Here is a 10,323-nt window from a genome sequence, read left to right as displayed (position 1 = left end):
AATATATCTTCTTTGTGTTTAACTGAAGATATTTTGAAGAAAGCTAAAAAACGGTAACCACTAACCTTCACAGTAGAAAAAAAAACAAAGACTATAGATGTCAATGGTTACAGGTTTTCAGCGTTCTTCAAAATATCTTCTTTTGTGTTCAACAGAAGAAACTTATTAAGGTTTAAAACAAATAAGGGTTGAGCAAATGATGACAATTGTCATTTCTGGGTGAACTACCCCTTTAAGGAAGCCATTGGTTACCCAACCAACGGTTACCCCCTGAAGAGGAAGGCATAGAAAAACATGGTGGTCCAAACTATTGCACAATGTTTCAAGGGAAACGTAGGACTGGGATCCACAAATCTGCATCTGCTCATCCTTGGTCAACACAAAAGGTGCCAATATTCCAGGATTCAGTTTCCAGCTCTACATCAAGGCTCTCATATGGCTCTCTGGGAATTTCCAAAAGTGACGCCATCTTGACATATTTCCTTGAAAAGACGATGGAAGTAAAATCAGCAGCTACAGATCGAGAAGTCGTCTCGAGGAATTGTGGTTTCGATGGGATGAGGCATCCCCAAAACCGCACCTTAAAGGAAAACACTTTTTTTGGGGAATTAAGCTAATTTAAAAAATGTCCTAGAGTTTTTCCATTTTAAAATCTAATTAGCTCATCTTCGGGGCTGACAGGCATTATTAGCTTAGCTTAGCTTAAATCATTGAATTGGATTAGACCATTAGCATCTTGATCAAAAAACTCAATTTTGATCATTTTCCTATTTAAAGCTGGACTCTTCTGGATTCTGTAGTTACATCGTGTACTAAGATTGACAGAAAATGAAAAGTTGCTATTTTCCAGGCTGATATGGCTATAGGAACTTTACTCTCATTTTGGTGTAATAATCAAGAATCTTTGCTTGTGTAGTTCCCAACCCTGTCGACCTATAAAATATCAACTTTTCATTTTCCGTCAGGCTTAGTATACAACGTAACAACAGAAGAATCAAGCTTACAATAGGAACACTATTGAAATTTGTATCTTTTTTGAGCAAGATGCTAACGGTCTAATCCGAATCAATGAATTATGCTAAGCTAAGCTAAAAGTGCTCACGCCAGACCCGGAGATGGGCTGAATGGATTTAAAATTGGTACAATTCACCTGTTTAACTCTAGGTGACTTGCAGAAAGAGTTTATATCAAAAAAAAAAAAATAAGTGGGCTGTTCTTTTAACATCCTGAAGAAATCGTTGGGATCCTCAAATTGATCCTATTCCTCTGAACGCCTGGTGGAAAAGTTTGCGTCTGATCTCCTCCTTGAATCCGGCTTTCTGGAGTGGGACGTCTGAACCTCCTCGCTGAGGTCAGTCTCGTACACCCAAAGTCGTGGCGTCCAATTATTCGACAACCTCCAAAAAAGGCACCATCGATAAGACTCGCATCCATAATGGAGGATCGTCACCTTTTCTTCCCCATCTTCGGATTCCAGATCTTCACTCTCATGTCACTGTGGAAGAACAAAAACAAAAGACATAAAATGAGAGGCGGAGGAAGATGCGCAAAGGCCAATAACCACCAAAGACTGAGAATCTTCAGACGGCGTCACCGCAGATCCTCACACTGAACACATCAAAACCCTGAGTTCACAAAGCCAGTCCCAGCTCCGCGCAACAAATTAGGCGCATGCACCGCTTTATCCTAATAAAAATCAAAACCCTGAAGTGTCAACCAGAACCACGAGCTCTCCTCCAAACTCACACACTGATTCTCTGAAGAAAAAAAGGAGTTCTGGAATACTGCGTGATGCAAACGAATGGGTCATTAGGCTGACATCAAGCTTAAATAAATACAAATGTATTAGGTAAGACTTTAATTGAAGGGGCGTTCATAAGACTGTCATGAAACCTTTATGATCCTGATATGACACAGTACTCAACACTCAAAAGTACTCCAAAAATAATCGAATATTGTCCTAGAATGGGTTGTTTTAGCACAACTATGATTAAAGATTTTAATTTCCCTTCAAATGTTGACTACTGTATTCTATGCATGCTTACGACAGCTGTTATTAAGTGTAATTTGCTCAGTGTTAATCGCAAAGATGACATTGTTTGTTATAACCACTTGACATAAACCATTATATCTTTGTCATGACAACTTGACATTACCACAACAACGAAACTTGTCATAAATCTGTCATAAACATGATTGTTTGTCATGAGGCATTATAATTGTGTCATATATATTTCTCTGATCTCGTTTTCCCACTGTATTTATCATTAAAACATCTCATTAAAAGTGTCATTACTCTGTCAAATCTTTTTTAACAGCGTCATTAATATTTAATGACATTTTAATGACGAGTTCTGCAATACTGCATGATGCAAACGAATGGGTCATTAGGCGGACATCAAGCTCAAATAAATACAAATGTATTAGGTAAGACTTTAATTTAAGGGGCGTTCATAAGACTGTCATGAAACCTTTATGATCATGATATGACACAGTACTCAACACTTGAAGTAGAACTGTTCAAAAAAATAATCGAATATTGTCCTAGAATGGGTTGTTTTAGTACAACTTTGATTAAAGATTTCGATTTTACTTCGAATGTTGACTACTGTATTCTATGCATGCTTACGACAACTGTTATTAAGTGTAATTTGCTCAGTGTTAATCGCAAAGATGACATTGTTTGTTATAACAACTTGACATAAACCATTATATCTTTGCCATGACAACTTGACATTACCACAACAACGAAACTTGTCATAAATCTGTCATAAACATGATTGTTTGTCATGAGGCATTATAATTGTGTCATATATATTTCTCTGATCTTGTTTTTCCACTGTATTTATCATTAAAACATCTCATTAAAAGTGTCATTACTCTGTCAAATCTTTTTTAACAGCGTCATTAATATTTAATGACATTTTAATGACGAGTTCTGGAATACTGCGTGATGCAAACGAATGGGTCATTAGGCGGACATCAAGCTCAAATAAATACAAATGTATTAGGTAAGACTTTAATTTAAGGGGCGTTCATAAGACTGTCATGAAACCTTTATGATCATGATATGACACAGTACTCAACACTTAAAAGTACTCCAAAAATAATAGAATATTGTCCTAGAATGGGTTGTTTTAGCACAACTATGATTAAAGATTTTAATTTCACTTCGAATGTTGACTACTGTATTCTATGCATGCTTACGACAGCTGTTATTAAGTGTAATTTGCTCAGTGTTAACCGCAAAGATGACATTGTTTGTTATGACGGAGGAAACCCACACAAACGCAGAGAGAACATGCAAACGCCATACAGAAATGCCAACTGACCCAGCCGAGGCTCGAACCAGCGACCTTCTTTCTGTGAGGCAATAGCACTACCTACTGCGCAACTGCGTCGCCCAATTAGTCAGCTAATATTTTAATAGCTTCGTCCTGAACTTATTGCTCATAGAGAGATTGTAAGGATTGATATTCCCTTTTCCCGATGATTCTCATGGCTGTCTTCACCAACCAAGCTTAGCTTTAGATTGAACTGTAATGTTTCCATACCACACAGTAAATCCATAGCGTATTGTGCTTACAATCACAGCTTTGTAAAATAAAAAATTTTTTGCTGTACCCCAAAAACTCGCAATCTCCGTGAAAAATGCAGTTGCTGCTGCACACGGGAACAAATACCATCTACATGCTGACCCCAGGTAAGTAAACTATCTATGTGAACAGCCAGATATTTATAAGAGCCAGTGGTGGAAAGAGTCATACTCAAAAAAAAAAAATTATACTCAAGTAAAAGTACCATTACTTGCTCAAAAATGTAGTGCAAGTAGAGTAAAATATCAGTTGTAAACATTACTCAAAGTGTAAAAAGTAGCCCTTTCAAAAGTACTCAAGAGTAGTGAGTATTACACTGTTAAAAGCTGATGTGTTTACATGTAATGTGTGGATATGTGTAAACGTAACATTCTGTAGTGCATCTAGTTTTTGCCCAGCAGGCACACAACGTCATAATACATTATTATTAGGTTAGATTTAGGTTGTGACGTCAGGTGACCAAAATTCAACATCTAGCCAGCATCTAAGGACAATCTTATTTTGATGTCCAATAATGACGTCAAATGACGTTGATATTTGGTCGATTTTAGGATGTTAGAAAATAACCAAAATCCAGCGTCGACCCTTCTAAAACCATCATATTGACGTCAAAAACTGACATTTATCCAAAATCCAACGTCTGATAAATGTCTATAGTGGTAACGTCCACACAACGTCAAGCTGTTACATCATTAGACGTTGATATTTGGTTGGTTTTCGGTTGGATGTTGGACATTGATGTTGGCCTGACGTTGAGTTCTGACGTCAACTCGATTTTTATTTCCAAACAAAACGCAACGTCCCCATGACGTTAGGGTACAACGTCAATCTGACGTCATGTTGACATCTTGTGCCGGCTGGGTGTTTAAGGCCATTTTGGTCATCATACAGTAAACATCCGTCATCTTGTCATCAGTGACCTGCATCTAAACAGTCTCTGAGTTAATGCATGTAAAGACTTTGGACATCTTCTTGGCCACTTTGAATACTTCCAAACAGTTTGCTGCAATTATAAATCGCATATGTCTTGAGGAAGTTTTTTACCTTCCATGTGTGATTTGATTGGACTCGCAGGACTGATTTTTCTAATCCAAACACAGACAAGAAAAAATAAAGTAGTGAGTGCAGGTTGAAGGAAAATAGTGGAGTAAAAGTACAGATACACCACAGTACACATTTTTAAAACTACTCAACTACAGTAATTTGAGTATTTGTAAGTAGTTACTTTACACCACTGAGCACAATGGGTTCTGCTTCAATAACCACAGGTGAATGGTTTCCAAACGTGAAGTGTTTTAAGTTCAGTTCAGTTCAGTTTCCTTTATTTTGTCATTCAAAACATCACAATAAAATTGTAATGCAAAACGAAATTACGTTGCAACAGACCCAACAAGAACATAAAAAACATCCCTATACAAACACTATAAAATCCTAACATGATAGACAAGCTTTATAATTTCATAAAAATATAGTTATATAAGATATAACCTGATTTAAAAAGAAATCTCAGTAGAGAGTAACTTAATACTAAAATACCTATTTCACCATTTGTTATAATAGTTATAATATTAATAATTTATGCTAGTTTAACTATTTATTGATTTACTATTTAACACTAGCTATCAATAGTGTTATCAAAAAGTCTTATAATGACAGGACTATCACGAAACCGCACTGATTTGCTCCTCAGGCTTCTGTAATGCCTGCCTGATGGCATAAGCGTGAGCAGGCTATAGCCAGGGTGAGTTGGATCCCTTAAAATGCTATTTGCCCTAGACAGACAACGTCGTTGATAAAGTTCCTCGATAGATGTCAACTTGACTCCAACAGACCTGTCAGCTGACTTCATGATCCTCTTGATGGTGTTCTTGTCAGATACACTACTATTCTCATACCAAAGGGAGATGCTATTAGTGAGAACACTCTCAACAGCCCCTCTGTAAAAAGTTGTAAGAATTGATGGGCTGAGGCGTGTCCTTTTTAACCTTCTCAAAAAGTGCAGTCGTTGGTGCGCTTTCCTTGCAAGACAAGTGGTATGGAGAGACCAAGTCAAGTTCTCGGTAACGTGGACTCCCAGGAATTTAACCTGCTGTACAGTCTCCACCGCAATATTGTTGATATATACAGGGGAGTAAATGGGGCGTTTCTTCCTGAAGTCGATCACCAACTCCTTGGTTTTTTCAACATTTCAACATGTGTTTTATAGAATAGCCCTGTTAATAAAGCCTATTTGACTTTTCCACTTTCTTTTCGAGTGCCTTGGACTTCTGATTTTGTTGTTTAAATTACAAATGTAATTTAAATACAATCATAATGATGTAACTAAACTATATTTATTTTTTATTAACTTGCCCAGAATTGGCGGCAAGTATACTTTGTTAAAAAAAAAGGAACTTGAAAGAGGAAAGCAGGGAAAAGAAGTCAAACAGAGACACAAAGATAGAGAGAAAGAGCGAGATGGAAAGGACAGTACCAGAGGAGCAGGCGGGAGGTTTTAATGGAGGCTCAGGGGAGGCTGGTGGCCCGCCCCTTGATGGCCAGGACCCGACGGGGCAGACAGGGCGTGAGGCCGGGGACATAACTCCACAACTTCACCCGACAGTCACTGCGTTACAGAGACCCACAGAACACACAAGAAACACACAGAGACAGAAGGAAAGAGGCTTGAGGAAACAGGCACATTAATGAAGAACAGCCAAACAATCCCACAATTCCCTGCCCGCACCATCTGCTCTACAAACAAGCATCCCCGAAATGTACAAAAGTAGGTCTTAAAAACATATTAGTCTGAGTGAACATTTCTAAGTAGTCTGGCTGTCTGGAAAAAGCCATCAGCCGAGAGTGAAGAGAGACACACACTCGTTGAGCTGATGACCCATTTAAAAACACTGGAGAGCTTTAAATAACTGCTTATATTAACATTGCAAAATGATCATACTTATCTGTTCTCGTCTTGTTTTGCTCTTGTTTTACCTGAGAAGTTTTCACTTCTAGTCATTTGAAATGTCCAAAAGCTTGACCTGCCAACGGGTCATTTGAACGGATGAGATATTATAATAGTCATCCACATTTTGTGTGACATTTAGAGTAAATGCTGGAGACTAGAAATTGGTGGCATCATAATTGATGTATTAACAATGCAGACGCTGACATTAAAGCAGTTGCCATTCTCTCTCTCACAAAAAAAAACAAACCAAACTCGATTGAGTTACGTGATGCAGTCTGGGTACAATGCAGATAGAATTCAGCTTGTTCTGCTGCAAACTTCAATCATTCATTTTCTTTTAGGCTTAGTTGCTTTATTCATCAGGGGTCGCCACCATGGAATGAACCGCCAACTTATCCAGCATTTGTTTTACATAGCGGATGCCCTTCCAGCTGCAACCCAACACTCTTGCATTCAATACATACACTACGGCCAATTTAGCTTATTCAATTCCCCATAGCGTATGTGTTGGACTGTGGGGGAAACACAGAAATGACCCAGCCGAGGCTCGAAGCAGCAACCTTCTTGCTGTGAGGCGATCGTGCTACCCACTGCGCCACTCTGCTGCAAATTTCATTTATTCATCTTCTTTTCGGCTTAAGTTTGGTGCTGTGACCAAATTCCTTTAAGTAACTTGGGACTCCGTGGGCAAAATTATTGGCACCCCTAAAAATCTGGTTACACTTTATTTTGAGGTACAATTCTGTGTTAGTGTTCTATTAGTGAAGCATTAACGTCTAGAAGGGATACAGCTGCAGATACTAACATCAGTATTGCATCATTTTTGTGACACTGTATACAACAATTAATATTTTAATCTTTGGATTTGGGTTGGGGTAGGTGTTCAATACAATTTAATGGGTAATTTAATAAATAATATGATCCATTTTCATTATAATTTCAGTTTTTACTTTACTGTAATAATTGGGTTTATGGTTTGGATAGGGTAAAACGTTAATAAAACACAATCTATAAATAATTTAATTAATAATATGAATAATTTTCATTATAATTACTGTTTTTACATTACTTTGATGGTTGGGGTAGGGGAAAATGTTAATAAAATACAATTTATGGATAATTTAATAAATAATATGAAAATTTTTCATTATAATTACTGTTTTTACGGTTTATAGTTTATGGTTTGGATAGAGGTAAACGATAATAATATACATTCATTCATTCATCTTCTTTTCGGCTTAGTCCCTTTATTAATCTGGGGTCGCCACAGCGGAATGAACCGCCAATTTATCCAGCATATGTTTTACGCAGCGGATGCCCTTCCTGCTGCAACCCATTACTGGGAAGCATCCATACATTCCCATTTACACACATACACTATGGACAATTTTAGCTTACCCAATTCACATTTACCACATGTTTTTTTTTTGGACTTGTGGGGGAAACCGGAGCACCCGGAGGAAACCCACCCAAACACGGGGAGAACATGCAAACTCCACACAGAAATGCCAACTGACCCAGCCGAGGCTCGAACCAGCGACTTTCTTGCTGTGAGGCGATCGTGCAACCCACTCTGTCCCCATTTTCTTATTATATTATTCTACTTTTTCTGTATAGTCATGAACACACCTATTTGTAGATTTCTGCCATTTATTATTCCTATTCATTTCTCCCATCGTAAATCCTTAAACAATCAAAGACGAGCGCCCATCCACATGGCATAATAAGCTCAGTAATAAAATCCGTGGTGTTTAATCACTGCTTGGACATGTTCACTGACAGCCAATCTGTGGCGGTCAGAGTTTTCCTCTGGTGATATTTTGGCTGCGTCAGCAGACTCAAGACACTCTCCTGCGGTGTGACTTTCACTTTGACATACATTCTAAAAAATTCTGGGTTGCTGTAACCCAATGTTGGGTCAAATATGAACAAAAATTGCGCTCATTTTTTTCAATTATATTTTTAAATGACACTTTTTAACCCAACGGTTGGCATTTCTGTGTGGAGTTTGCATGTTCTCCCTGTGCTGGTGTGGGTTTCCTCCGGGTGCTCCGATTTCCCCCACAGTCCAAACACATGCGCTACAGGTGAATTGAATGAACCAACTTGGATGTAGTGTATGAGTGTGTGTGAATGAGAGAGTGTATGGGTGTTTTCCAAAAACTGGGTTGCAGCTGGAAGGGCATCCACTGCGTAAAACATATGCTGGAATACTTGGCGGTTCATTCAGCTGCGGTGACCCCTGACGAATAAGGGATGAAGCCGAAAGAAAATGAATGAATGAATGAATTCAAAAGACTCAGATTGAAACAAAGTGGAAAGTTTATCGCTCGCTCCTATCGGCAGCAAACATGTAAAATCAGCCCCTGGTGTTAGATGACGCTTATTGAAAAACAAAAATACCCCAGTACACAAGATGGCGCTGTGCAACTTTACACTTCTGACACTCGCTTGTAACACAGAACAATTTTTGAAAGTAGCGCATTCAGCCAAACTATACATTTACAGACTGTATATTACTAAAAAGATCATATTTTTAGGTTGATGACAACAGACATTCAAGGCTTAAAGGTCCTGTAAAGTGCTTTGAAATGTGCATTTTTATTCGATGTTTGATGTAATCTCAACCGAAACACGAAGGGAAGGTGGGACATAGTGTAGCTCCTCCCCTTTAAAAAAACAGCCAATAGTGTTTTGTTTTATCACGGCTGTGCCAGTGCGAGTGGTTGAGCTCAAGCGAATCAAATGAAAAGCGTCTTGAAGGGGGCGGGGCATGTCAGATACTAGAGAGCATTTGATTTCGTTATGATGTGATGAGAAACTGTAGTATGAGGTGACGTAAATAAAGCTGTTGATCTATTTACTGTAGGTGGAAGTGACAAACATCAAGCTTTACATGTTTATTTCAGTTTTATATCTTATAAAAGCAAATTTTGTCACTGTTTTGGGGCACACTAGCTTATAGATATCCTAAAAACTAACAATACTGATATACTAACATCTAAAAAACTTCGTTTTAATTTCATGGGAGCTTTAAATTCAATATCTCGATAGAAGCTTTGAATGTAAATATAATGTGACAATATGAAGGCTTATATGAGAATAGTCAGAATGACTAGTTATAGAATTCTGGTGGATCCACTGTTAAATGGCACTTTCATATTCACATTAGCCACCTTTGTTTAATCACAAGGTGCTACACGCAATGTTACGCAGAACCTGACAATAGTTCTGGTAGTAAATGAAAAGTAACTTTCCATTTTCCATGAGTCTTAGTACTCGATGTAACCACAGAAGGGTACAGAAAGGGATGCTAATGGTCTAATCCTATTCAATGATGTATGCTAAGCTAAGCTAAAAGTGCTCTTACTGGACCCGGAGATCAGCTGAATGGATTCAAAAGGGGTAAAGCTCAACTGTTTAACTCTGGGTGATTTGTAAAATGAATCTATTTTAAAAAAGTGTAGTGTTGCTTTAATATCCAGCACAGTCAGTGTTGCGTGTGCACATACAGTACCTGGATGCAGTGAAAATCTGTTTGGAGTTGGTGCAGATGGCATTGATGGGGCTGTCGTGACCCTTGATATCTCCGATGGGCGTAAAGTTGTCCACGTTCCACACCTTCAGCATTCCTGCCCGGCAGGCGCTGAGGAGCATCGGCCGCCCGGGAACAAACGCCAGAGCACACACCCAGTCCTTGTGTGCATTTGGGATTTGCTGTGGAGAAAATAAATAAATAAATAAATAAATAAATACAAACTACAAAACTTCAACAAAAAT

At 38.3% G+C, this 10,323-nt stretch overlaps 1 protein-coding gene across 1 annotated transcript in view; it reads right to left on the bottom strand.

Annotated features, from left to right (window-relative positions):
• Window positions 1-1,059: 1,059 nt before the first annotated feature.
• kif21b (kinesin family member 21B) overlaps window positions 1,060-10,323 on the bottom strand; it is a 151,263-nt gene continuing 141,999 nt past the window's right edge. The window contains exons 33-34 of the mRNA XM_056468242.1: window positions 10,061-10,260; window positions 1,060-1,495 (exon numbers count right to left, since the gene is read on the bottom strand). Of these exons, the coding sequence (XP_056324217.1) occupies window positions 1,447-1,495; window positions 10,061-10,260 (249 nt within the window). The 3' untranslated portion in view covers window positions 1,060-1,446. The remainder of the gene's footprint in view (window positions 1,496-10,060; window positions 10,261-10,323) is intronic.

Source organism: Danio aesculapii, chromosome 11 (assembly GCF_903798145.1).
Source record: "Danio aesculapii chromosome 11, fDanAes4.1, whole genome shotgun sequence".
Lineage (NCBI taxonomy): Eukaryota > Metazoa > Chordata > Actinopteri > Cypriniformes > Danionidae > Danio > Danio aesculapii.
The sequence above is the reverse complement of the archived record's forward strand: the minus strand, read 5'-3'. Positions and strand labels throughout refer to the sequence as shown.